Raw genomic sequence first — 27,433 nt, 5'->3', positions numbered from 1 at the left:
TTTGATCTTATTACATATTTATTTATATTTTCATATACTTTTTACATATTTATCTGTAATAGTATGTAACCGGAGACGAGGCAAGATGGAGAAAAGGATAAAGGAAGGGCATGGTGAAGGAATGTCACTTTCTTCTTCTTTTTTTGTAACCAATGTAATTACAAGATCATGTTTAAATCTGTCAAATATCCACAGTCCCATTAAACAAGCTACAACAAAGAGTTCCTAAAATACCTGCTGACATATAAAACCAGCATTTTAAACACTGCGGTGGATGTATATCTAGGGGAGGAAGGGGGTAGGGGGGTGTATCTGGGACGACTGAGTAACTGCAAGTAGATAACAAACAGGCAGGACTGGGAGGAGACTCTTACTGTGAAAGGTAGGCGTGTATTAAAACACACCCGTGACGTGTACAATACTCACGCAACATACTCACAATGGTTTCTACAGTCATCATGCTTCAAAAGGTCCTTGTGACAGTTGTTTTTTCCCCTATTTTAGCATCACGTATCAGAAACTACCACAAGTGGGTCAAAAACAGAATGTAGATTCCTTTAAAAAAAAAAAAATGGAGAGAGAGCTCAACAAACTGGGTTTCCATTTAAACGCAATAAAAAAAAAAGTACTCTATATTCTCAGAGCAACACTGAAAAAATTCACGATAGGCTTCAGACACTTTTTGGGCCATCACATCTCTGAGATGCTGGGCAAAGCATTAGCATTTCCATCCCCTGGGTCTGCAACAGCCTTCACAACAAAGTTGCCTTCTCTCTAGACTACAAACCCCCTTATTTTTTTTCAAAACATGGTGTAAACAGAATCCCCTGGAGAGTGAGCAAGGCTGGCCAAGAGTGCACCGCACAAAAGCTGATCCACAGAGAGGCAGAGAGAGATAGCTGGCAAGCGACAGTGGCAACAGCCCTGGGTCAAACACGCAGAGCTAACTGTTCCCATTCTTTTCAGTTTGGTTCAGTTTGATTCATTTTGTCAAATTCTTGATAATGGCTGGCAGGTTTTTTGATCCGACGTTGGTAATTTTTATTAGTTAGACACACTACATCGAATGCATATTAACAATTTAAAAAAAAGAAAGAAACTTGTGAGATTTAAAAAAAACAACCCCCCAAAAAAGGAAATAAAAAAATCAGGAGATATGATCCCAGACCTGGTAGTTTTTGATTGGCTGAAAATAATAAGGCAACACCAAAATAAAAGAACAGAGAAAGGAGTAAAAAGAAAATAAATCATTATAAAGAAATAAGGTCTTTGGTGTTCTCTAATGGATTAAAAAAAAAAAAAAAACGCAGTTTCTCAGATGCCTCGTATGACACTTTCCTTTTGGTGAGCTCTAAAATCACGTGCACACTACAAATGAGCCAACATTTTTTAAAAAAAAAAAATAATTACATGATGTTACTTCATCCACAGGTTTGAAGAAATCCTGCACAGTGCAAATAATAAATGCCCCAAATATTGATTACAAGTAAAGAGGAAAGATTTTTTTGTGCAATAGTATCATGCATTAGATCACTTAACATGAGACAATACAGGGAGGCAGCGGGGTCTTATCAACCTGGTTAAAGTCCAAAGAATTGGTCCTAGAATATGCATATTGTCAAATGATTCCTGAAGAAGTCTGTTCAACACTTTAATGTTTATTTTACAGGTCTTTTTTTCTTTTTTTTTTTAGAACATCTATGCAATATTAACCATTTTACACTCTGCTCTCAAGGGTCACAAAACATCCATCGACTGAAGGGGTGGGGGTGGGGTGGAGTCAGTGGGAAAACAGCGCATTTGTTTCCAGTTAGATGGTCTTCCAGGTTAAATGATGTTTACCTGCATCGCTGTGATATAGTGTGATAATAGCACCACTCCAACAGATAACACTGCCTTGCTACGAATACGAGGAATCACAGAGGGGAGGGAAGGAGGACAGCAAAGAGGGTTGGTACTAGTGTCGATGATTCCTCATACAGTAGGTGAATGACAAAGTTCTGATGGGGCCAATTATCCTATGACTGGATACTGATGGACAAGAAGGCGGGGCTTACGAATAAGGGAGTTTCCTTGTGACTGGATTTAAAGATGCAGGGCTGGAACCACGAACAGGAATTTCCACAGTGAGACGTGACGCTGCGAAAAGACATTAGCCCCCTTTGTTGGGACGCTGCTTCCTCGTTCCTAAATCTGGAAGTTTTGCTGATGCTTTATGTCAGTTGGTCTTTCTGCAGGGCTGAGATGTCTAGAGGAGGAGGGGCGCGCCCGCTCCATTCCTTCAGCTGCCCGTCCTTGAAGAGGAGGTTGAGGGCGGGCAGGGGGACACCGGACTCTGGCGGGGGCTGGCTGAGAGGGTTGGACACGCCGCTGTCCAGGTCAGAGGGCTGGCTGCCATCCTGCCAACACGGGGTCAAAGGTGACAGATCAGAACACCAGGCAGCGATATGAAGGGCAGGGATATATTTTTATAGGAGGAAAAGCCAGCAGAAGGGTTCCTGTGTGATTCATGAAACAGCCCACCATTTCAACCAGTAAATACTGCTGCCACGTCCTTTCGCTTAATCATGTTACCTTCGTGCTGCAACACCCTGATTCAGCTCTGATTACTTCACTTATTTTTTCCTTTGTCTCCAATTTCTGTCTTTTCTTTCTTTCTTGCACTAAATGTTCACCCAGCTCCACTTCCTGTTTTGCATTGTAATGTTCATGTCTTTAATTGATCACTAAAATTAAATAAACACCAACTTAAAGTGGACCCATTATGCAGTTCCTTATTTTCTGTCACATATGTACTATTACGATGTTGGATGCTCCTATTACACTTGGCAAAAGCTTCAACTAATGAGGTCAGCGCATGTGTAAGTAATCGCAGAAGGCTGAAAGCCGAGCTTAGAGACTGCTTAAAACACTCTGATTGAGAGCATTTTTTTCTACTTTTGTCTCTTTATGATTACAAAGAGAACAGATGCCATTAATATAGTCATCCAAGGGCAACCAATCAGAAGAAAGATGCCTTAATGAGACTAAGGGGCCATATCAAGGCCAAATAGAAATAAATAGAGATTGCTATTAAAATGTGAATGAAAATCAGCACAACAGGTCTGTTTGAAGGTTTTTCCCTAAACTAGCTGTGGGTCACAACAGTGTTCATGAAGAGTGTGAACGTGTGTTTAAAGTGGTGAATAAGAATCACTTTAAAGCACTGAGGTTAAAAGTAATAACAGTTGTTAATTATGCATAAAACTGAACCCTTCCTTAGTTGCACTGCAATCAGTCTGCATTCAGTTTCTTCTTCACTCCCTGTGCATTTGGATGCCATTTTTATATGTCATTAACTTTTATCTCCTCTTTTATCGTGTTTGTTTTGTCCTCCTCTCTAAGCTCTGTTCTTTCTCTTTTCTTTCCCCTCTGACCCTCCAACCAATCACAGAAGATGATTGCCACTCCCGGAGCTTGGTTATGCTGGAGGTCTCTTCCTGTTAAAGAGAGTACTTCCTTTCTACTGCTGCCAAGTGCTGCCCATCACCTGATTGTTTGGGGTTTAATGTTGTAGGGTCTTACCACACAATTTAAAGCAACTTGAGGAGGCTGTTCTGAATTGACGATATATAAATAAATTGAAAATGAACAATGCTTAAATAGTAACATTAATTATGCTAAAACAACATATTTATATTTTTACCACATTGTACTTTCCTGTTATTACTATGATATTTCTTTCTGTCTCATAAGGCCCACGTGGCTCGTGTCTTGACTGGACATTTGAATGGATTATCAGTCTGGGACGCTTTTTAGATACAAATTGTGGCGATCTGAATTAGTTTAAACAGTTTATCAAAATAAATGGATAAATTATTGTCAACCTGACATTTGCTCTTTTCACTGGCCAAGACTTTTACTTTTGAGCAGGATTTCTTAAGCGGACACCTGAAGAAACTGCAAAGTGATTTTACCTGGAATGACTGAACGAAGCTCAACACCTTGAGTGACAGTTTTCGGCTCGAGTGGAGTAGCTCTTGAAGGCTGAAACAACAACAAATCTTTAGTCAAGCATCAACACACGTCAAAGCTCCTGTCACAGTTTTTATGTAAAAGTTAAGCTTTAGAGGATGCTGCCTGATTTTGGTTTTTACCTCTCGTTGCTGCAGAGCTTGTGTGAAGCAATCTTTCGACACACTTTGCGGTTGAGCTCAGAGCTGAAGAGGGGCATGCCAAAGCACAGTTCAAGAGGGACCCACTCGTTTTCAGATGAAAGGGCTGAGGGGGGGGAAAGAGATTGGCAAGGGAAAGATGGACACAAATTACAACATAAGACACTGACAAGAGCATTTTGGTGTTGAATTTAGCATGGAGCCTCTGTCACACTTTAGCTTTAGCTCTTAGATTCTTCCCAAACACTTTCAACTAACAAACATCTGATTAAATACTACTGGAGATATCCTAATTAAATTAACACACACTTACTGTCTGTCTTTCCTTTGCCTTCACCGTTGTTCTCCTCTGTCACAAGCTCAAAGGACTCAGTGCTGCCATTAGTGTCCAAGCCTCCACCTAGATGGGTGTCTCCTGGAAGAGAAGTGACAAAATCTAAGTCACAGTTAAGGCTTTTGAGTGTTGTTTGTGGGTAAATGGTGAGAGCTAGAATAAAGCCTATAAGACCTTCAACTGAGAAGCTTTTTTAAAATAATTTCTTGCCATTTGCGGGATTTACATTGGAAATTCATCTGTTAAAAATCAGACCTGCAGTGTTGTATCTTTCACTTGGCGCGTTAAATGAGATTTGTGATCATTTACATCAAGATTCAATCAGCTGATCTGAAGGTAAAGGCTAAAAGTGTTCGATCCGTATGCATTAGCAAAGGCAATCACAATAAAAGAAACTATTCTGCAGACAAACGGCATAATTAAACTGGACTGTGAGCGATATTTATCCAATCTGCACCATTAGTGCTATTATGGCCATCGCAGGTAAATGCACCACTGCTAGTTCAAGCCGGCATGCTTTCCATCCAGCACCCTCACATGCACAGCCGTAAAAAAAAAAGTGCACGTGCGAGCTCTTGTTACCTCTGCACTCAGTGCTGTCGCTGGGCCTGCGGCGGTGCCTGTTGTTGGAGTTGAGCATGGTGATGTAGCCACACTGGTGCTCCAGATCCACATGCTCCTTCAGCTTCTGCAGTGCCTTGTGCACGCACATGTTGGAGTAGGAGAACTCTGCACAGGAGGCACACAACACACACAGTGGGATCATGTTAAACACCAAACGGGGCAAAGCTAACACTCAAAATGACACGATGCAAAGATATGGCCACAATTTATCTGCTGCATGAGGCTGTTATGGACTGTGTTTATTCATTTGGCCTGTTACATTTGTTCAGTAAGCACATTAGGAAGATGAGACTTAAATGGTACTTTTAAGCAAATGCACAAAGAGAGGGATTTTACAGGATTCAAAATCTAACAGTGTTTGATGAGTTAAAACCCTCAAAGCTGAAAACAGTGAATGTTTGAGTCAGCAGAGAAAAGATCACAGTTTGAAGGTATGCTTGTAATTTATGCACACCCTGCCAGTGAAAGTATACCAATGCTGATATATCATTAGTGTATAATACAGTATAACAGTATTATCAGTTAGCAATTTAAGGCTGTAAACCAAGGACACATTGCTACACTTTACCTAATCTCTCTGTAATGTTAGGAAGTACGAACATGCAAATAGAAAGACGTGAATCCGTTTTATTTTTATATAATAATTTAATGTTCATTGACAGCCCTTTTAAGCTACATTCAGAGTCACCTTTAAAGAGGACATCAGTAGTAGAGAGACCATCCTTTACATTTAAGAGTAGCCTTTCAGGGTTGTTCTGATATCTGATTCAGATTCCCTCTATGCATCTTACACCACAGGTTTTCTGGCTATGAGTCACCGAGTCCACCAAAAGCAAACTGAAGACTTTGTACATTTCCTCTTCCTTTGGAACACATGAACCCAAGGTCAGATTAGGAGCACGAAAAATGAGCAGATGGAAAAAGCCATATTTCACAACATCAATAAAAACTTAAAATGGCCTGATATCTGAGGTTTTTATTGTGTTAAAATCTATTTTTGAAATGTTTATATCTTATTGAAATATGCTGAATTGTAGGACGGGGTTCTATTCTGCACCATGAATAGCCATAGGAAATCAAATAAATAGTCTGCGACGCCTCCTAATCTCCAATCTGTGGGTTTGAGTTTTCCGTTTCTGGAGAGAACAGTAGCGTGTCAAGAATACTATTGTGAAGCAAATTCATGGTTTCATATTTTCTTATGAGAAAAACCCCTTTCTCCTGTTATTTCACTATCACCTCTCATTCTTTGACAGCCACAGCTTTCTCTGCATAGGTACACTTATGGTTCGCCGATGTTTAGCAGTGTTTTTAAAACAGTTTGATTTATTCAAAAACTTTAAATCTTTAAATCAAAAATAGAAAAGAAAATGCTTTGATTTCTGTAAAATAAGACAACACAGATTCAGCATGTGAGACAGTCGCGCCTCTGTGCAAAGTCAGTCTCCAAAGGTCCATTTTGAGCCAAGAAAATGTCATTTTTTAACATTTTGTCTGACTCAGTAAAACAGGACTCTTCATTATGGTTAAATGCAGGTTGGCTATTTGAAAGCTGCTATATCAAAACAATAGTTTATGCACAGACAGGTTCTTACCTCCCTTCAGATCCTCCTCATCAAAAGGGAATGGGATGTGCACCGTTTCTCCATGCCCATGCATACCATGACCCTGTGGATTACATGCACATGTAGTTTAAATTACAATCAGTGCACATTTATACACAAACACAGCAAGAGTTGGTAGAAAACGTACAAAAATGTCATCAGACAGCATTAAATTAATATTACGTTAAATAATCTGGTATTAAAGGCAATATTTTATCCTCTCAACTTAAATGAGGTTTAAGACAATGACATAGAAAAATCAGCCTCATCTGAGTGAGTTTACCTGGATGAGAACAGCAGAGTGTGTAAGGGCATCGTTAAGCATTGTCAGCACGTTGGATGTAGGGACCACTCCAGGGTCGTGACCCCAGGAAGTTATCAATAACCTGTCATAGACCTGAAGAGAGAGAATAGGTTCAAGGGATTCAGAAATGAATAACTTCACTCATCATCAGATCTTTCCAAAGCAGCTTTCAACAAACTGGACAAAAAATAATAATATGAAGAAAAACACATTTTATTTAACATAAAGCTTTATAAATCATAACAAATTCTAATAAATGATAGTAGATGTGTAAAAGTGGAGATAGGTTTGCAATTTTACACTTCTTTTTGCCCCAAAATAGCTTTATTGTTTATGTAAATGTAAATACAGGTTTCTACATGTAGGACAGCATCTCAGTTGAACCATCTACCAGTTTTTGTTTAATTTAGAAGATCGAAAAACAAAAAAGAATAAGAGGAAACACGATTTTCTTCTAGTTCAACTGTCATGCCATCTTGTCAACCTCCCACTAGGTCAATATTAGCCGGTTAAATTAATCAAGGTTCCACCCTGCTGCTGATTTCACATGCCAAGGATTTTGTTTGGCTCTCTCAAACTGAGAGAGAGCTTTTAGATGAAATTAAGGTGTTATTCTCATGTCTCTGGTTAATTATTTTCAGTCCATAAGTGACTTATGGACAGGAAGTTACACATTTAAAATTGTTTAAATGTGTAACTTCCTGCACTGCCATGAGAAGGCAGAGCAAACAAACAACCAACTCAGTTCCTCCACCCTTCGCTCTTCAGTGACAATCTCAAGCTGGCCCAGTCTCTCCTTTGATCAACAGACTCACACACAGGGCTCAACACCAAACGGCACTTCAGACTTTGCAGTCTGTGTCACTTCATCAGCTTCTCTTTTCATTACGGAGGAATTTTGCCCGACTCTTCTTTACAACGTTGTTTCAGTTCATTGAGATTTATGGATATTTATTTATGCACAGCTCTTTTAAGGTCCTAAATTTCAATCAGCTTGAGGTCTGGACTTTGACTGGGTCATTGCAGCACATTGGTTATTTTCTTTTTCAGTCATTTTGTTGTAGATTTCCTGCTGCGCTTTGGAACATTGTCCTGTTACATGACCCAATTTCAGCCAAGCTTTAGCTGTCAGACAGATAGTCTCGCATCTGACTCTGGAATAGTTTGCTACAGAGGAGTTTAAATACTGTACTCTCCCCGAAGGGCTGTGGCACTGGAGGATTCAGGTTAACGCACTCCAGAATGCTTCAGACCAGCAAGCTGCCAAAACTTCAGCTTTTATGAATACACTCACACTTGCTGATGATCAGTTAATCAAGTGCATTTGATTAGAAGCACCTGGCTACAACTTACACTCTTATCACCTGTGAAAGCAGTAAGAGTGTACTCAGTTTTTCACAGGACTGTGAGATCGTTTTAAGGCAAAAATCCCTTAAAAAGTTTTCTTATTTACCCCCGCAAGCCTCTACTCCATATGTTATCCCAGCGTAAGATAACCTGGTTCTCCTATGGAAACTCTCTGTCCTTCCACAGTCAATTTGAAATTCCCAAAAAATCAAAAATTGCTTTCACATGATTCTTACTACATGTTAAGTGTTAGCCCTGCAACAGACTGTCAACCTGCTGGCTGGCTGGCTGGCTGGCTGGATGGATGAAGCTGCAGCATTTCTACTTTCTTACCTTTCCTAGTTAGCATTTGCCTTAAAACTAGGTCATTAGTGTTACAATGACCCATTAAAAATATTTTGCATGTTTTCTGAACCTATTGAAACACCAACAAAGTAAGAGACATGTAGATAAAAGGTGCAAAAATACATGCATGCAAGCTATGGTCTAATAGGTCCATTTGCATGACATTACACATCTTCCCCTGAGAATCTACTGTATCAAGTCATCATTAGGTCCTTGTCTCACAATCCCAGAGCTATTAAAACAAATCCCACAACCAGTAGGAAGCCTTTGAAGAGAAAAATGCAGGTTTACAGTGAGATATGACCAAGGTCCACGAGAGCCTTTGTTTAGAAAAGAGCTAGCCAGCGCTCTGATTACCCGTCCTTCCGACTCACTGAAGGTCAAAGATTTGAGAGGGTAGGTTTTAAAAGATGAGTGAAAATGTGACTCAGCCAACTGCTGGTCCAACACAGTACTGCTGTTTTTTAATCTGACTAGACCGTGTCTCTACGCCTCTGACTTACACAGCTGATTAATCATTAGTTTGGACAAACCTGGAAAATGTCCGGCAGCTTGCGGAGCCTGGAGCCTTTGGAGAGCAGCAAAGACGGCGGGCCTTGGCCAGTCACATGATACAGGTACAGCTTGAACCAGATGGAGCTCACCTCAGGGATGGCTGGGCCAATGTGCTACAAGGAGAAACAAAAACACACACGCACTCATACATAAGTTTACAGAAGCAGAACTAACGCATGCACACTGGGCAGTTTTCCCATCTCATTCCTTGTATAAACTCACACTTCACATCAACCTAAAAAAATAACACAGGCGCATGACAATAATTGCGTCCGTGTTGTTCTTCTGTCTGAGGGGAAACTGAAGCTGCTATTAGAGACGTGAGAAGAAAACAAAGACAAGAATTTGGTAAATTCCACTTCACTGAGTCGCAGCAGTGTTAGAATAAGCAGCAGCGTGAACGGCACAACAAGAGTTTAACTTCTTTCCCTCTGTCTCTCTGAGCTCAGCTAGAAAGCTGGAGTGTGGCCAGGCAGAGGAATTACTGGTGAGCCTCGCCTCCTTTCCTTCCCTTTTCTCTATGTGTAGCCTTGTTGTTGGGGCAACTGCAGGCTGAGCACTCGGAGCACACACACAATCACAAATCAATCCCGAGCGCATGAGTGTGTACACTACAAGAGAAGGCAAACACAACCAAACGGACAAACTCATTAACTGTCAGCTAGAACACAAACACACACACACATAAACGCACTCGACATGTACCCAAACATCCCAGCATGCCAAATAGCAGCCCTTCTGCTCTCCTTCCTTCCAGGCATCATACCTGAGGGGTGCAGCTGCTGATGGGTCTGATCTCGTTGCTGAGCGGTGCCATCGAGACCAGCAGCTTGTAGTTCTTGTTGAGGACGCGGCTGCAGGTGGCCTGGTCTAGACCCAGCAGGCTCTCACAGCGCAACATGTCCAAGGGGAAACCTAGTGAGAGGAAAAACATGAGAAAATCCTGACTTACTTCCTAAACAGGCTAATGCAAATGTTTATGCGCATTAAATTTGTAGTGTTGTCTCAGGATAGAGAGACTTAACGCCACAGCAAAAAATTTGCACTCCACCGGACTGTTATGATGAACTGGGAGCTTTGTTCCAACCATGCTCTGTCATCATGCACTGTGGGTAGTGACTAAAATAATGGGATTACAGATATAAATGAGCAAAATAAGAGTTGGCCTTGTAGGGTAGCTGGGCTCAGCTGTATAGATAGGGTGATGAGCTTGGAAAGCATGGAGCAGAGGCCATCTGATTAGGATGCCTCCTGACTGTTCTTCTTTGGAGATTTTCCAGGTGCATCCAGCTGGGCTGAGATCTGGAGTTTTTCAGAACTTCCTCGAGGGATTATATCTCTCATCTGGCCCAGGAATACCTTAGAAACCATAGGCTGAAGGATCTTTTTAGCTAATCTTCAGTGAAAAAACTGGTAATCATGTGTCCTAAAATGTTAACTATTCCTTTGAAAAAAAAAAAAAAAAAAGGGCTTGAATAGTTATTTCTAAGTGTGGATGCTTTAGGCAATAATGTGATGATTGAACAGAGCAAAGTTTTTTTTCTTGCTTAAGTTTTCAAAGGATATTTTTGGCGTCCTTGGATTTAAAATCCTTGTATCTTGCAGTGGAACCTATTGAATCTAAGAGATGTCTATGATATTAAAGGGTGAAAGACAGGAGGGCTGGTTTAGCTGACTAGGTGAGCAGACGATCCATGTGCCATAAGACCAATGCACAAGCCCAGGTTTGCATCCGTCCAAACACCATTTACTGCCGTGCCTTCCCCCTGGTCTTTATCCAAGCTTTACTGCATTCTCTCTACTGTCTGATCAAAAAAAAAAGGCTAGAAATCCCCCAAAATAGATTTTAAAAAGGGGTGAAAGATAAATAATTTCAAAGATACATAAAGTGACTTATATTTAATTAACAAAACGGGGATTAATAATCTACAAGATTTGCAAATGTTCGTTCTGACAGTATCAATTGTTTCTGAGTGTTTTGTTGTAAAAAGTGATTTACCGCCATAATAACTCATCATTAACTACACCTGTAACATGGAAAATGGCACGCACACTTCAACTTTCTATTCTCTTCATTCTAATACAGTTATGAATGGCTGGTCCAATAATTAAAAAAAAAAAAAAAATCTCCTCTGACTTTACCAAATGTGTTTTTTTTCTTTGCTTGACAAATTTCCTTCACTTCCCAAATTAACAATGATCATTAGACTCTTTGGGGGATTAGTTTAGCTTCAGCCAGCAGGCTCTTACTGCTCTCACTCCTCAGCTGAGCAGCAGCAGCATGAGGAGCACACAAAGATAAGACAATCAGAAAGGAGGCACACAGCCAAACCAAACAAACAGCATCTGCTGGCGCAATGGAAGCTACGCAGAAACTCAGAGGCTTGCTTTGTCGATGCTGGAGGACATACTCTCTTCTGCTCCCTCTAGAGACACAAGCTGAACAATAAAGGTTTACTCTGTGTACATAGTATGCCGTTGTCTTCAGTATTTTCTGTGAGCATATTTAAGAGACAGCAGTGAGGGCCAAAAGAGACAATAGTGAGAGATGCCAGCCAAAAGCAGCACAACCAGCACAACCAGCAAAAAAGTAATCATGTATTGATTTCCTGAGATCACAGAACAAGTTGCTGAATGGAAGACATTTACCATTTTCTATAACTGCAGTCAGAGCAGCTCAGAGTACTTTCTTAGGTAACAGAGTCAGGATAAAAACATGAACTCCTGATCAGCTGAAAACAGACCACCAGAACCACTGATGCACTTCAAAGTTACACTGTGTCACATTAAAAGGGAGCTTATTACTTCAAGCTCAGTGCTTTTGTTTTTAGACCCTATTATGACAGCGTAACTTTAATATTTGATATTAAAAATAATCATTGTTTATTTTATAACCGACTTCGGTGCAGCTCAGCTCATTTTATCTGAAAAAAGCTGCTTAGCTCTTCTTCCTGTAAACCATCTTTGTGGCTGACACTTGTAAACAGAAGGTTTGAGAGGATTAGCCAATTACAGCCAGAGCTGTGAGACCTGATCCCTGAGATGACCACATTAGGGCCATCTCGCCCTTCTATCCCATTATTATGATTTAAGAGTAAAGAAAAAAACAAAAGCTGTGTGAAACCAAATATTTAAAGCAGGCTGAATCCTGAGATTCTGGCTCACAATGATAATGAGCATCCACCACTATAATTATAACAGTAATTATATGGATGTAACTGTAGCTGTAGATAAGGTCATCTAATAATCAGAGTTTTGGTGTTTCAGTTCATGCATGCCAAAAGCAAAGATACTGAACAGGTTTCTCTCCATGATACTGAAACAACAAAATCAATATATTACAGTAGGGCTGGGCCATATCATACCGCTCACGGTAATACCGGTGTAATGTTGGGCAATGAGGAGAGCGAAAGTGGATCGTTGAATGAAACGGATGGACCAGAACTGGTTTGTAAAAATGCTGCAACTTCAGTGGTGTGGAACTGGTTTGGCTTTCGTCCGTCAGATACACAACAAAGCACTATTTTTGGTAGAGCATGCTAGCGGGCTGTCGTTACTACCGTGTTTTTTGGAAAATACGGCACACTTAAAATCAATCCTTTGATTTTTCTGAAAATCGGCAGTGCCCCTTATAATCCCGTGTGCCTTATGTATGAATTGTGGTTGTGTTTACTGACCTCGAAACGACTTTATGTGGTACACGGCGCTCGAAAATCTGTCAAATGTATCAGTACGACTTTGCTAAGCTACGAAGCCGCACCGCTTGATGGATTGTTGGAGCTTTACAGCTATCGTAGGCAGGAGTCTCGCGGAGTGATACGTACTGTGCTTCAACATAATATTACCGTATTGTGTGTGTATAACCTCTTTTTAAGTTTTGTGGATATTATACATGGTTATGCTGAGGATATGTCGGCCAATTTCCACTGGAAATGCCTTTTGGTTAAACTGTCAGCGAGGAGTCAGTTAATTTTTTATATAACTTTAATGCACTTAAAAAACAGCGGCTTGTTTAAGTGAAAATACATTGATGGGGTTTTTTGCACTAATAAAGTTGAGGAGTTGTAAAGTAAAGCGTCAATTATATCGTCAGTTATATCGTTATCGCAAATTTTCAAATGTATATCGTGATAAATATTTTTGGTCATATCGCCCTGCTCTATATTATAGATAGTAACTCATTTAGCTCACAATCGACCACAGTTCATAGGTAATTGTCCTTAAAATAACAAAAGTGACCTTGCCTTTGAGCACACTTCTGGATGAAGACCCATTGGATGATCACTGTATACAATTTTTACTAAAATCTGACCAACACTGTAAGAAGGGTAGCCAGTCTTGTAAACTGGGGATGGACGGGTGACTGGTAACAGACCCCGTGTCCTCGTCAAAGTGCTCATTTGAAAATAAAGGCGGTGTAACTGCATAATTACCTATGTTTGGAATATCAGGTCCCTGGTCCTGAGTGAGTTCTTTGTTGTAGCGCAAGAAGAGAATGGTGTTTTTCAGGGTCAGAGCGTGGTCAAAGTAACGCTGAGCCTCGCCCTCTGCTGTGCTCTCCACCTGAGAGAAACAGAAACGAGTGGAGAAGTTCCAACTCAGAGTTTGTGTGACTGTATTCAGATGTCTGCATGTAGTGTTTGATGTCTGTACATACATGTGTATTTGTTGCACCTAGTTAGCATCCTCTCAATTTAAGCTAAGCTTTTGATGAGAGATTTTCTGCAAACAAGAAAGAAATTCTGATTTCTGGTCTCACCTTCTCCAGCTCAGCCAGGAAGCTGTCGAGAGTCTCATCCGACAGTTTGCCCACTTCAAACATGGTCACAGCATGACTCTTCAGGTTCTGATAGCATGACAACAGAAAACAATTAGATCAACAGTAAACATCCAATTTTTTACAAGATAAGTTTTGTTTTTTGTGTTTTTATATGATTAACAGCAGTGATAATGATACAAACATAGTTTGAGGTACCTAATTGCTCCAGATTTTGCTACTCAGAAATTTAGACACAGAGATTTTACTTTTCCAAAATAAAAAGAAAGTACACTCATATTATAGTTCAGACTGAGGCAAACATCCCTCTGCACCATTCAGCGAGCAGCAGAACTCACATGCATGAGCAACACTGCATTGATGAATATTTTCCCTCTGAGAGATCACAGCACAGCCACTATCTTTATCTTATGCTTGTTACCCCACCCTACCCCACTTTCACTGACGCGAAGCCTTCACGTCCACACTCTTTCACTTACCGGCGATAAGTTGCCCATCATCAGGAAGGCTGTAAGGGTCGAGTCAAAAAGGAAGGCGATCCTCTTGGTGGGTGCAGCTGGGATGCTCAGGCTGCTAACGCTACCTGTGTCTGCTACAGAGACATAAAAATATGCTGTACCACTCATGCATACTGCAGCAAGTCTAACAGCACAGCTACATGCGAGTTATTCTTTTAAAACTAGTGTTTTTATGATTAACTGCATTTAGAAGACGAAAACTAAAGCCTCTCTCTATCAAACAGGCCTGATTTACATGGAGATGTGATTGATCAACAGTCACTTATATGACAATATCCACTAACGCAAATTTAACAGTGCCACCTTAACATGTAAAACAAAGTTAAACTCAGTTTAAATATGAGAATGTTTTAGAGAAACACCTATTAATGTGAGAATGAGTTTCAGAAACATGACTGAGCTTTCTTAGGGATTAATTAACACTGCTGCTTCAAACTCAAATCATAAAGTGCTCCATGTGCGCACATCAGCATTTGCATACATTGCAGAATATGCCTGTGTGTGTGTGTGTGTGTGTGTGTGTATACAGACCTTGGTCTTCCAGGCTAGTGGTGTCTGTATCTGTGGCTGAGGAGCCTCCTTCCATTACAGGACTGCCCTGCTCCCAGGACAGCAGCATCTTCTGGGGGTCCATAGTGCTCCTACAACAGTACATAACAGTACACAGTACATAAAGGACACTGTCACCACATCACACACTGTCACCACATCACACACTGTCACCACACCCTAGTAGTTCATCATGTCCTAAAGCTGGGGAAATTAAAACTCATTAAACATTGATGGCATGGAATTTTTATAAGAATAACGTTGGTGTGTGGCGGTTTCTGGAGTCTCAAACGCTCGAAGCTTCCATTAAAATGTTGGTTTTTTGTGTGCTCAACTGTGTAAATGTAAAAATGTATTTCAACAAATTGCTCTACACTGAGGTTTCAGATGGTGTTTCGCTGACTGACCGATGACAACACATACTTGAGCCTGTTAACAGATGGGGCGTTCTTCCAGGTGGGGTGGAGCTGGTCTGAGCTGAACACCTGACCTTTCTTCACGGCGAAGCCGAGGCGACAGTACATGGACACTGCGTTCTGATAAAACACAGGAGAAGCACACGCAAATGATGCTTGATCCGACAAATAACATATCTGAAACCATATGTACACTTATCAGCCACTTTATTAGGTACACCTGTTTAACTGCTCCCAGTCACATGGCAGACACGTAACGCATGTATGGAAAAACGTTTCCTGGTTTAATGAGCCTCGATTTCTGCTGTGACATTCAGATGGTAGGGTGAGAATTTGGTGTAAACAACATGAAAGCATGGATCCATCCTGCTTTGTAAGGGTTCAGGCTGGTGGCGATGATGTAATTGTGTAGGGGAGACTTTGTGGCTTACTTTGGATGCTTTAGACCCACTAAGCCTTATTTAAACACCACACATCTGATTATTGCTGCTAACCATGCAAAACCCTTTACTGCCATTAAGGCTGTTCTGAAAGCAAAAGAAGTCCAACCAAGTGCTGGGAAAGTGTATCTAAAGAAGTGGTTGTTGAGTGTGATAGTGATACAACAGAGAGATGCAATAATAAGGTAAGGAAAGAAGAAAAGTGGGTTACAGATTTTGCTCTAAAATGTCTTGAGACCGTCACCAGAAAATTTGGTATTTTTATCTCTCTCTTCTGGGAAACATTTCTTCCCGCATTGTGCGATGGTGCAATCTCTGATGACAACATCGCCCTTAGCTTTACCGCTGACATTTTTCTGACTAAATTTTCTTTTCTAGTACAGAAATCCACCCTGCAGTAGTAAGAGTAACTCAAAACTACGCTGTCTAGGTTCAGGCAGTTATATCCATACAAATTACAAACTTTTAAAGAGTTTATTAGCAAGATATTTTAATTCAGACCTCATTTAACATTTTAATCTAAATATCAACAGTAAATTAAAAATCCTGAAAAAAACAAATGTATTGTCAAAAAAAGTCAACCGTTTCAGTGCAAAGATGGACAAATGTCATACAAACGTGTAGCCCAAGAAAACCAACCCCCTCAGTTTGAATGGCTTTAAGAGGATTTGAAATTACATTGTCAAATTATACTGTAAACAGAGATACCTTGTGAGAGTCTCAAAGTGACTAAAAGCAATCTGAATAGTCTTTTGGATGATGCTCTTAGGGAGAAAAGAAAGCAATTACTGGCTGCTGACTCAACTGGTCTCAAAAACTGGAGAAAAAAGAAAGGTAGTACAGCTGTACTGTACAGCTGTCTGGCCTTTTCATTATTTCCTCCACTTCTACAGTCATCAACTCGCCATGCTGTTAAGTCTTTTACTCAGACATGAGCACAGTGAGCTTGATTGCTTTTCACACCTTTACACCTGAGAGGTGCAGGCTGAGGTCAACTAGTCATCCTCTTATCATATCAAAAGAGGCCCTGGGAGGAAGTTTCTTTCAAATGACTTAGGCCATGAAGTGGTTATTGCACAGGAGGAAAGTTCAAACTCAAGTCAGGATGGGAAAAGTTTCTGCACAATGGAGACCTCTCAGACATCTCAATCATCTCAGAAGCTACAGGCCTTCTGCTGGAGACTCGCTTTAAATCGCTGCCTTCAACCACTTCTCCTAAGTGCTGCTTTTCAGTTGCACCAATGAGATGGGACCAAGTGATGATGGAGTGCATCTGGAGCAGCAATTCAACAAGAATGATGCCGCTCAGCCCCTCTGGTGGAGTCATGGGTCATGATGGATCTAATCGTGGTACTCAAATACACGTCTGCGTGAGGGTGTATCCAAACCGAAACGGCCAAATTGTGCTGAAATGTCTCCTCACTTGGCTACATATTATCAAAAGCTTTTTCCCCCCTCAGAGTTAGTCTCTGAAATTCCAAGACAACAAAGATCCGATGTGATAGCTGCTTATCAGACAAAATGCCACAACGTCACATCCTTGAAAAGCAAATTCCTATTCCTATGCAGCAAAACATATTTTTCAAAACAAGCTGCTCCCTTTCTTTCATTTAATCTAAACGCTGCTCTGCCATGTGTCTTTGCAGACAAAGAGAAGCAAGAAGTACGTTTAACAAATCTCTTCTAAAGCAACAGTGGAAGCGCAGAAAATCACTTCTGCATTTTTCTGTGAACATTTTGAAAGACATATTTCTCAGATCTACCATTTCCCTTCTGAAAAACTGCACTTCAGTTACAGTAGGATGAACAGATGCCTACCTTCACTAAGTCCAAGTCGATCTCCAACACATTTGCCAGCTGGGAAGCACAGAGGGAGGCAGGATCAGGAGACACAAAAAAAGTGTTTGGTTGAAATGTTGATCGATAAACAAACACACACACTCTCTTACTATGATTGCAGCAGCCAGAGGATAATGAAACACATTTCTAAAGCCTACCTCTGCTACGTTTGTTTGCTCATCGATGGACACAAAGATTTTGTACAGAAGTGTTTCAAAGTAATCACCCTGGACCCGGTTCATGACAAACCCTTCCAGTGGGGGCACTGAAAGACACAAACAGTAACCAACAACTGTTCAGCAACTCTTCAAACACAGAACTGTTTCCGTTCCCTTCTTTTTAAATACACTACAGTACTGTGCAAACGTGTGGACTAACCTCTTCATTTCCCACATTGATCCCACACTGCTTCAACAATGTTGAGATCCGAGCTCTGGGGAGGCCAATCCATGCCTGATTGTGTTTCCCAATGTGTGTTTTTCTATGCAGCTATGAATTTACTTGACTGACAGTGTGTTTGGGGTCACTGTCATACTGAAAAATGAAGCTTTTGTCAATCAGATGTTTTCTAGATGGAATTGCGTGGTGGATCAAAATCTGATTTATAATTCCATCAATTTACCACGACAGAGCCTCCACCGTGTTTTAAGCCCTCGCTGATTTGAGCATCACAGACCTGTTGCCACTGATTTTCAGTCCAGTTCTTGTGTAATTTGGCAAACCTCAGCCTTTCCTCCTATTTGACAGCTATCCTTCCACTGAGACCATTTCTGATGAGGCTTCAGTGAGCAGTAGATTTATCAACTGAAATGCCAACTATCAGGTCCTGTGTCAGGTCTTTGCTGGATTTTTGCTATTTCTTAAAGACATGGCTTGAAGATATTGTTTGTCTCATGCTGGGATATGCCAGGTTTTCAGCTAATAGTTGTTTGGGAATCATCTTGTTGGTGCAAAAACACTATTATGTCTGTCAAACTGTGTCATGTTTGACATTTTTCATTTTTCGACTATAGAAATGGGAACAAAAGAAGTGTTTTTGAGACAGGCTGACAGTAGCAAAATAACAAAAGATACAATTTAAAATTAGCTCTTCGCTCAGCAGCCTGGTACGTGTAGACACATATTTCAGTAAGATGCTTTTTTTGTGCTTGAATGATTCACAGATCAGGTGTTAAGTGGCTTAACAAACAAATGCATTCTGCTGAAAATGGTCAGTTACAAGGACTGGAGTAAAAATAAGTGAAAAAGCTGCCAATGTCCAAAAGAAAAACTTTTGCCAGAGAGCCTCGAGAATTGTTTCTTAAAAATCACTTGAAAAATTATAAGAAAATCTGGTTTCTTTAAGAAAAACATAAAGAAACTCAGGTTAGCTTGAAACGTTTGCACACTACTGTGTCTGTAATACTCTTATAACACGTGATTTCAGATCAGTGCAAATTCATTCCCATAATACTTTTTTAGCTTTTAGCATTTCATTTATGTTCAATATTTCAACAGCAAACTTTCTTAGCCAAAAAAAATAGAATAGGGATGTTTAAACACACACACACACACATACACACGCACACACACGTACCTGAGATGCAGCTGTCATCAGATATGGGAACATCTAAGTAGATGAATCCCCGGTTGTACAAGCCTACAGCAGAGAAAAAACAGTATAAAATACTCTCTTTGTATATTTGCTGTTGCTATTTCCATGTGGAAACTAATATTATGACAGAACCTGTGCAGTTACTGCTTCATCAGAGTAGAATAACCTCAACCCAATAAAAATCTCATCAGAATATCTACACATATTCAGATTGCAAAGCATCTCAGTGCATTTTATTCTATTTGTTGCCACTCAGTTACCAGCACTCCTGTGTAGAGGTTCATCACACTCAAACTGATCTCTAATTAACATCTAAGTTGCAAGAACACAACCTTCATCCCTGTGTTTCACCTCCGAAAATCAGTCCAACACACTGAGGTAAGACTGAATCTGTTCTTACTATAAACAACTAACAAGATTTAAATATTTGCCACCTAATTTATGGTTGAGCACGAGCAAATAGAACTGAGTATTTTGCTCACTTAAGACCACGTTGTACTCCATGGATCCTGCCAGCTGAGGACCAGAATCTATCATCTTATCAATGGCTTTCTTCTCAGCGGGAGAACAGATCTGCAAGTTGATCCAGTAAACAGATGACATTAGCACACACCTGTACCACAGAAATATGCTTCAAAAAAGGGTTTTAAAAAAAAGGACCCGTGATAATCCAACTTTATATTATGTGTTGCTTTCTGTTTCTTTATTTTTCTTGTGGAAAAAAAGAATTGTTAGAAGAATTTGCTCATTTATGTTTTAGGTTGAAAACAAAAACATTACACCAGTAATTCTTCACCGTCTTCACTACACTCATTTCATGTTGTTCCTTCTTCTCTTCATGTGTATGTTATCCTTCCTATGGCACATAAACATCTAAACAGACAGAATTACGCTAAACTTCCAACATGAGGATCCAAGCTTTCTCATCCTCCCTACCTATGTTCACCCAGGTTTCTTTGGCCTGTCTGTACCTTAAACCACATCGCTGTATGTATTCTGTACGGCTGTAAAGAGCTTGAGACAAATATGTGATTTTTGACACTGAGCTTTCTATAAAAAAAAATGACAGGGTCTTATTGTACATTATTTAACTGAAACAAATCAAGAAGAAAAGAGTCAAATTTCTGTCGCACCCTTATGTCGTCCTCGGTGATGTAGCCTGTCTGTGCCACCCACCACGGCTCAACGGAGATCTCGACTGGTTTGGCCGGCAGTAGGTCCCGTGCTGTTTTCCTGCGGAAAAATTTCTAAAGGTGGAGACAAAGATTATTAAAGAGGGCTCAGCAATTAGCAGGTGAAGTGAGAAAAGTTAAAGATATTAATATTCTAACTACAAAGATGGACAAACTAATGGACAAGCAATCAAAGTAAATAAAGGAGAATTTACTTTAATTCAAGTTGCTAGTCCGTACTGACTTTACTAACCATCTATGGTACACTGTTGGGCCCCAGATTGCAAAGTATACCTGGCTTCGTTCAGCTTAAACAGACTAAAAAGAGCACAGGTGTAATAAAACAGATTAAAATACATATTAATGACATCTTACTTTGGAGGACCTGCACTGGTTCATCAGGTCGATGTACTGGTTTCTCCCAATGCCAAGTAGCCTTAGACCTGTGGGATGGTTGGAAACATGAGCCAGTCAACTTATCACAGGTGTATAAAATCAAGTCTGCCTTTACCAAAAATTATGAAGGAATGAGTTTCCCAAAAGAGTTCACTAAATTTAAATGTGGTACTTTTATTATTGGATTTGCAACAAGTCACTTTCTGAAATTTATTCCCCCCTAAATGTTCAACAGTCAGTTATAAGTGGTATTATTGCAACGTGGACGTTTTTAGGAACAAGAGTGCAGAGGCACATGGTGCATAAAAGTCACCAACGCTCTCCTGAATCAGTAACTGCAGTTTTAAACCTCCTCTGACATTAAAATCAGCACAATAACCGTGCACCAGGAGCTTCCTGGCATGGATCTCCATGGCTGAGCAGCTCCTGTCAGTGTAATGTGTAGGAGGCTCAGTACTTTTGTCCAGTCTAACCTGGCTGCAATGATCCTGCAATATTCAGTCTGGCTTCTTGTAATTACAGACGTAAGACCTAAGACGTTCGTCAAGAAGGAAAGTTTGAGAATCAGTTCCTTTTTAGTGTTTTTCCAACTTCTTTCAATAAAAGTTGTTTCAGTAAAAAACCCTCATGAGGTTTGTTCAAAGTTTGTGCAAGTCCAAACAAATCCCAAACAAGTCCCACACACCTTCTCCAATACAATTGCCTGACACACACACACACAAACACACACACAGGCACACACACACACACACACACACAAAATCCATCCCCCAACCGGCAGACAGAGATAACAAGAGTAAGCGTGTGCATGCATATTTATTTCTAATCAAACGAACACATTTTTTCTGAATCTGAGGAAATTCTGGGCCATGTAGCAAAAAGTTTCATGTTACACTAAAATATTCAAATTTGTCTAAAACTCCCCCCTCGTCCCCTCCCCTGTGCTGCGCTGGGTTGCAGGGGGGCAGAGTAAAACGTGCTGGGACAGGTGCCAACGCAAACAGGAACGAGTAAGATCGCAGAATCCTACACTTGCACCCTGCTGCTACACTGAGACACAGACACAACACACAAACATCCACCCACGTAAAACTCTCTCTCACACACTCTCACTGCCTCTCCATCCTCCCACTTCTGCATGACACACTTCCAGACTTCCTCCAGAGAGATTAGTGGAGTGAGGCCCCTCCGAGTACGGCTACGATCGCCTGCTGGCGGCCTTCTGCTTCCACGGCATGAAGGTCCTGCACTGCCAGGACTCAGCCACTCACTAGTCAACACCAAAGCCCATTTCAGCTGACAACTAAAAATCAAAGATCACAACCAGTGCCCGTGACTTTTAACTAATTTTAATCAGGCTCCACAGTCATTTCCCAGAAACGCGGGTCCTCAGAAATGAGGCCATTTTTTAGGGGGAAAAGCAATTTTCATTATAATTAAATGGCATTTACACCAGCCAATTAAAACCCATGGCAATGCTCTGGTTTGGTTATGGAAACACAAAGCAATTATTTAGGTTTATTGAATTTAATAAGCGGGTTACAAAAGCATTCCTGTAATAAAATAACAAAACCACAGCAGGGTTTGGGCTTTGAGAGAACTAACAGCAGTTTTACTAAGAAGCCTTAAACCTCCAATATTCAAGAACCAAAAAACACTAAAACCACTTAGAAAAATGACTCGAGAAAACTGTACAGAGACAAACAACATGTGCTACTCATGCCTAAAAGCCAGGGTGCCAATCTTCATCTTTATCATCAGCTTTTCAAAAGCCAGATTTTCTGAGAAACATTTTTGACACGTTGCTTTAATTTATCTTTCAAATCTGATGTGTTACACAAGCTGTCTCCCCTAAATAGAAAAAAAGAAGTAGAAATTAAGTAAAATAAACTGCCAATTATTTCTCTTGATTAACTGCTTGGTGTGAAAAATGACAGAAAATAAAAATGTATTCAGTTTTTAATTAATAAAAATGGGGGGGGGGGGGGGGGGGGGGGGATCAGGACATGCTGAAATGCCGAAACAAATGAATGTTTGCCAGAAGAAATTACTTAGGGCTCCTGACTCTTGTTCTCACACCTAATCTTCCTAAACTCTGGATCCTTTAACCATTCAATAACAAAAATAAACAATCAGCAAGAAAAAAAATTAAACAAGAACTGGGAAAGTTGGGGAGCCAGAGACAGTCAAGCCATTTTATAAGCGTAGAAGAGAAGAAAAATAACTCACAGTCAGCTGCAGTGAAGTTGGGCAAAGAGTCGTAACTCTTCTCACTGTTCATAATATCCTGGAGGTGGAAAGAAAAAAAGAGGAGAAAGGAGAAAAAAGAAGAATTAAACTAATTTTGTTCTCCCCTTTCTATGTCCCCTGTCTCTGATTAATAACAGGATTAGCAGATCTGAGCAGCCGTGCTAATTTCGACTCCAAGTTTTCATTAAGTGCTTAAGACGGATTATCAGAATATGACATAGCCTTTGGCAATTTAGTGGTCACAATTAAAGCTCAGTCAAGTTTGGTTTAGCGTGCAGCAGAAAGTGGGTGAAACCCCTCTCAGTGAGCTGAAAAATAAATGCTGTTCCTTTATGTGTATTTATAGGTTAGGTAAAAGAACATTAGCCACATCTGTCCTATGAAATGGGAAGTACACTAAATGTGGAACAATCGAATGTGACAGTTGGTATCTGCACACAGAGTTGTGGTAATGGAAATACATCTGAGAGCAGGCTGTATAAAGGAATTACACCAACTATGTAGTCAGCCACAAAATTGAAGTAATTCAATTACAAATGCATTATTTTCCATCTCCAGTCCCGTGAACACAAGAGCTCAGTCTTTGCAATCTAAATGAAAATGCCAAAAGTCAAGGAGAACCCTTCTCCCTGACAGACCGGTTCTCTCTGCTTTATCAGTGAGTTTGAGCTGTCGTGCAGGCAAAGCTCAGACTGACTGCAGAGCAAACAGCAAAGATTTTTCCCGGGTGTGTTTGCCCTGAGCTGGTAGATGAGGCTTTACTAGACGCTGACTGACACCTAGTGCCTGACTGATGACAGATCTGGGGAACATAGGAAACATAGCATATTCCTCCCTAAAGCTACACAATGTCTTATGACGTCCTTAATCTTACCTTTTAGGTTAAAAATGAACCAACACACAATCATTCTAACCAATGACAATACACCCATTTATCCTTTATGCAGGGTGACCATAATAATCCAGCACATCTACTCAGGTGTACCAAACAATGCCGTATACTCGTACTATTCATGCAACAAAAGCACACTGAACTAAACAGCTGGGAGCTGTGAAAAGCTCAGATCCCTCTACTTGTATTGGTCTTTTGGAGTCCTTGTTTTGTCCCTGCAGTTCCTGCATTCATTCCCAGGGATGCCAAAAACTGAAGACATTGTTCATTTTAAATGAACAGAGACTGCATGTTTCCAGTCAATTAGAAAACCTTTGCCGTTGAACAATAAGTATGTCTGCTCTGTTCCTCTGGGTTTACCTGCCCCATCGTTCTAAAACCAACGGGAACTGACAAAACGACAGATGTTCAGGTATACGAGAGGCTGTTCACAGAGATTATGATAATGGGAGCAAAGTTAATGCTCTGGTATTGCACTCTTCAACGCAGCATGAGTTGCTTACCTCCATGATTCCTATGTAATACGAGAACGGGGTGACTCGTAGCCCTTTGACCATGATGTCAGACAGGTGGTAGGGGTACAGCATCAGGTGGTCCCGGCTGTACTTCAGAAGCTCCTCATAATATTTGCGCTCATCCTTCCTCACGTGGCGCACTGCTCAGAAAACAAACAGCAGTCAGAGTGTACATACAGAAACGATCTCTCTACATCAACATCACATCTAAAGTGATTCGATGTAATACATAATGCACTTTATTATACAGGTACATACACATGTTTAGCCACTGTATGATTATTAACAGTACAAGTATTTTCAGTTGTATATTACCTTTTCGGGTCAAATATGAAGGATAATCCTATGATCAACACCAAAAGCAGAACAAAACATGGACAGAGCTAATAAGACATCACCCACAGGTGAGTGGAGTCCCATTTTTAACCCGTGTGCTTCCTGTTTTTGCTGTAACTTTTTTGAAACCTGACATAATGAGTGAAAGTTAGTTCTAAATGGGAACCAGAGGACACTGCATTCTCACTCGCTAACTGACAAGCAGGATCCAATAGCCGTGTCCTGGTTTATCCTCCTAATTATCACCATAATTTACAAAATAAACTTTGTGTTTTGCTGAATTTGCTTTGAAAGCAGAGAGTGGGATTACAGTTCCATCAGAGAAGTGTTTACTGAGGTCACAGAGCCATGAACCTTAGTGCTGTTTTCCCATAGACTTTTATAAAATCAGAAGTCTTACTGCAATGATAAAATAGCACTGGGGTATGTTTCTCTGCAAGGTGATATGGTGAGAAAGTTTTTGCCCATCATCAAGCACTCTCTGGTGGGGTTATATTTATCCTGCTACAAACCACTGTCTGTCTATTAATCTAACACTCAAACATCATGTAGCTCACCCTGTATGTTTACCCCTGCTGTGTGTGTGTGTGTGTGTGTGTGTGTGTGTGTGTGTGTGGGGGGGGGGGGGGGGGGGGGATAATATTGCTCACCTAGGTTATTGCGGAATCGCAGCTGGTTGCGGATGCTGTACAGGAGCACTTGCTTCTCATACTCGCGCTGAGAGTTCCCCAAACTCTGCAGAGAAAGGAAAATGCCCAGGTCAACCACATTAATGTGTCAGGGGATGAAACCAAACAGGGCCTCTTTTAAACCTCCTGTTCTCCAGCTGTCTGTGAAATATTTTTCCATACTGGAATATTTCCTGCTATTAGATGTGATGTCATATGTGTTGAGAAACGTGTGAAACCATATTAACTGCAAAGATGCAATGAGGGATTTGAATTTGACACAGGCTAAGAGGTAGGTAATAAAGCAAGAAGCATCGTCTTGTGCTTGATTTTGGTAGCACATACCTACAGCATACTTCTAGTTACTTACAAGGCCAATACACCAGTTGGTATTGGACCAATAATGACCTTAAGCAGATCAGATATCAGCAATGACCTGTCTGATCCTCAATGGACAGTTTATGTGTCATGATGTAATCCACAGGTTTTAGAGCCACAGTAGCCCCTGGATTCATGATAACTCACACAAAAAATGAGAAGAGATATTTTAAATTAAAGGAAAATTAACAATGGAATTGGGGCATAAGCTTAATATTGTATCTAAAGCTGTTTTGAGCGAGAGAAAACTTGTTATATTGTGCACATCAGGCCAGATGTGTACACCAGGGGCCTCTGGAGTCTCACTGTTTCTGATGAGTAATCCAACTTTTCAGAGGGTGTATGAGGATGCAGCAGCTCAAACTGCTCATCCACCCACCTCCTCTTCACCGAGACATGTTGGCGTAGTGGCACAAGAAGAGAAGGGGGGATCGTGCATTTGACTGACTAACTGTAACAGCACATTTCAATAGCATTAAATGCACCAGGCACAAATACGTAAAAGCCGTATCTGCAGGTGACATACACGCTCTAAAATCATGTGGTGCCCCCACCCCCACCCAATCAAACAAACTGTCATGTGATGCCAGTGTGGCTTCAGTAGCTGGAGTGTAATGATGGTCAGTTATGGCTCCGGCTGGATGGTGAAGCCCTGCAGAGGACGGGGAGCGAGCAGTGCGACACTGACAGCTGCCAGTATGACAGAGAGCAGCCCCGGTGACATTGACAGGTTCCCCTTGCGGTGTCCCCCCTCTCTCCGTGCCCACAGGAAACGTTAAAAGTCGGTACCTGTTTGACGTTAGCTGGGAGCTTGTTCCACGGGTAATTCTGCCTGATGTGAAATTCCACGTCCGTGTTCATCGCTAGCTAGCTAGCTGGCTACAAGTAGAATTCCTCGAGATGATCGGAAACGGGCTCTCGGGAAAGTCCACGGTGACCTCGCCCCCCCCGGACACCCAGCAACCGAGCGAAGGGACCCCCGGTTTGAGGAGAATTTTTTTCTCCAGCGGTTATTTTCCTTCACAATAAACCGTAACTTCCTTGTTGTATTTTCGAAAGAGCCGTTCGTCACGCTCGTGGCTACTTTCGTCACTTCCTGTTGAGGAGTGACCGTGGACCTGAATGGAGCAGGAGAGAGCGGAGTTTCAAATGAGAGATGATGTTAGCGCCGTCCAAATCAATGGTTTATCTTAAAGTGCGATTATTACTGCATTATTTTTAGTATTTTTTAGCACATGTGGAGCATTTTCCACCCCCACGGCAGCCTGTTTTAATCCTAATGAAGACGTGAAGCCAGAAAGTCAGGGCCGGTCTGACTGACTGGATGGGCCACTTTGACTGGGGGGGGCATCCCAATGACATTTTGGGATGGGCCTCCATCTCCCAAAGCCTGTCCATATCACTGATGATGCAGAAAAGATATTCT

At 40.9% G+C, this 27,433-nt stretch overlaps 1 protein-coding gene across 2 annotated transcripts; it reads right to left on the bottom strand.

The window, feature by feature from the left end:
- fam91a1 (family with sequence similarity 91 member A1) lies at window positions 1-27,217 on the bottom strand. Of its 2 annotated transcripts, none has more exons than XM_085396150.1 (24): window positions 26,797-27,217; window positions 25,612-25,696; window positions 24,614-24,765; window positions 23,198-23,255; window positions 20,948-21,015; window positions 20,534-20,647; window positions 19,883-19,973; window positions 19,383-19,445; window positions 17,965-18,071; window positions 17,786-17,824; window positions 15,535-15,647; window positions 15,094-15,203; window positions 14,524-14,633; window positions 14,027-14,113; window positions 13,701-13,830; window positions 10,034-10,182; window positions 9,246-9,380; window positions 7,000-7,113; window positions 6,708-6,780; window positions 5,071-5,217; window positions 4,468-4,569; window positions 4,137-4,260; window positions 3,957-4,026; window positions 1-2,399 (listed from the first exon to the last, which is right to left on the bottom strand). In XM_085396150.1, exons 1-24 carry the CDS (start codon window positions 26,866-26,868, stop codon window positions 2,214-2,216), a joined length of 2,499 nt encoding a protein of 832 aa, XP_085252276.1. In that variant the 5' UTR covers window positions 26,869-27,217; the 3' UTR covers window positions 1-2,213. The 2 variants fall into 2 exon arrangements, with proteins under 2 accessions (XP_085252276.1, XP_085252275.1); XM_085396149.1 differs by having other exon boundaries at window positions 14,524-14,636; window positions 26,797-27,215.
- Between the last annotated feature and the right edge of the window lie 216 nt (window positions 27,218-27,433).

Source organism: Rhamphochromis longiceps, linkage group LG22 (assembly GCF_057381845.1).
Source record: "Rhamphochromis longiceps isolate RC_006_pf linkage group LG22, R_longiceps_female_GT1.1, whole genome shotgun sequence".
NCBI lineage: Eukaryota > Metazoa > Chordata > Actinopteri > Cichliformes > Cichlidae > Rhamphochromis > Rhamphochromis longiceps.
This window is presented reverse-complemented; position numbering and strand designations above follow the sequence as displayed.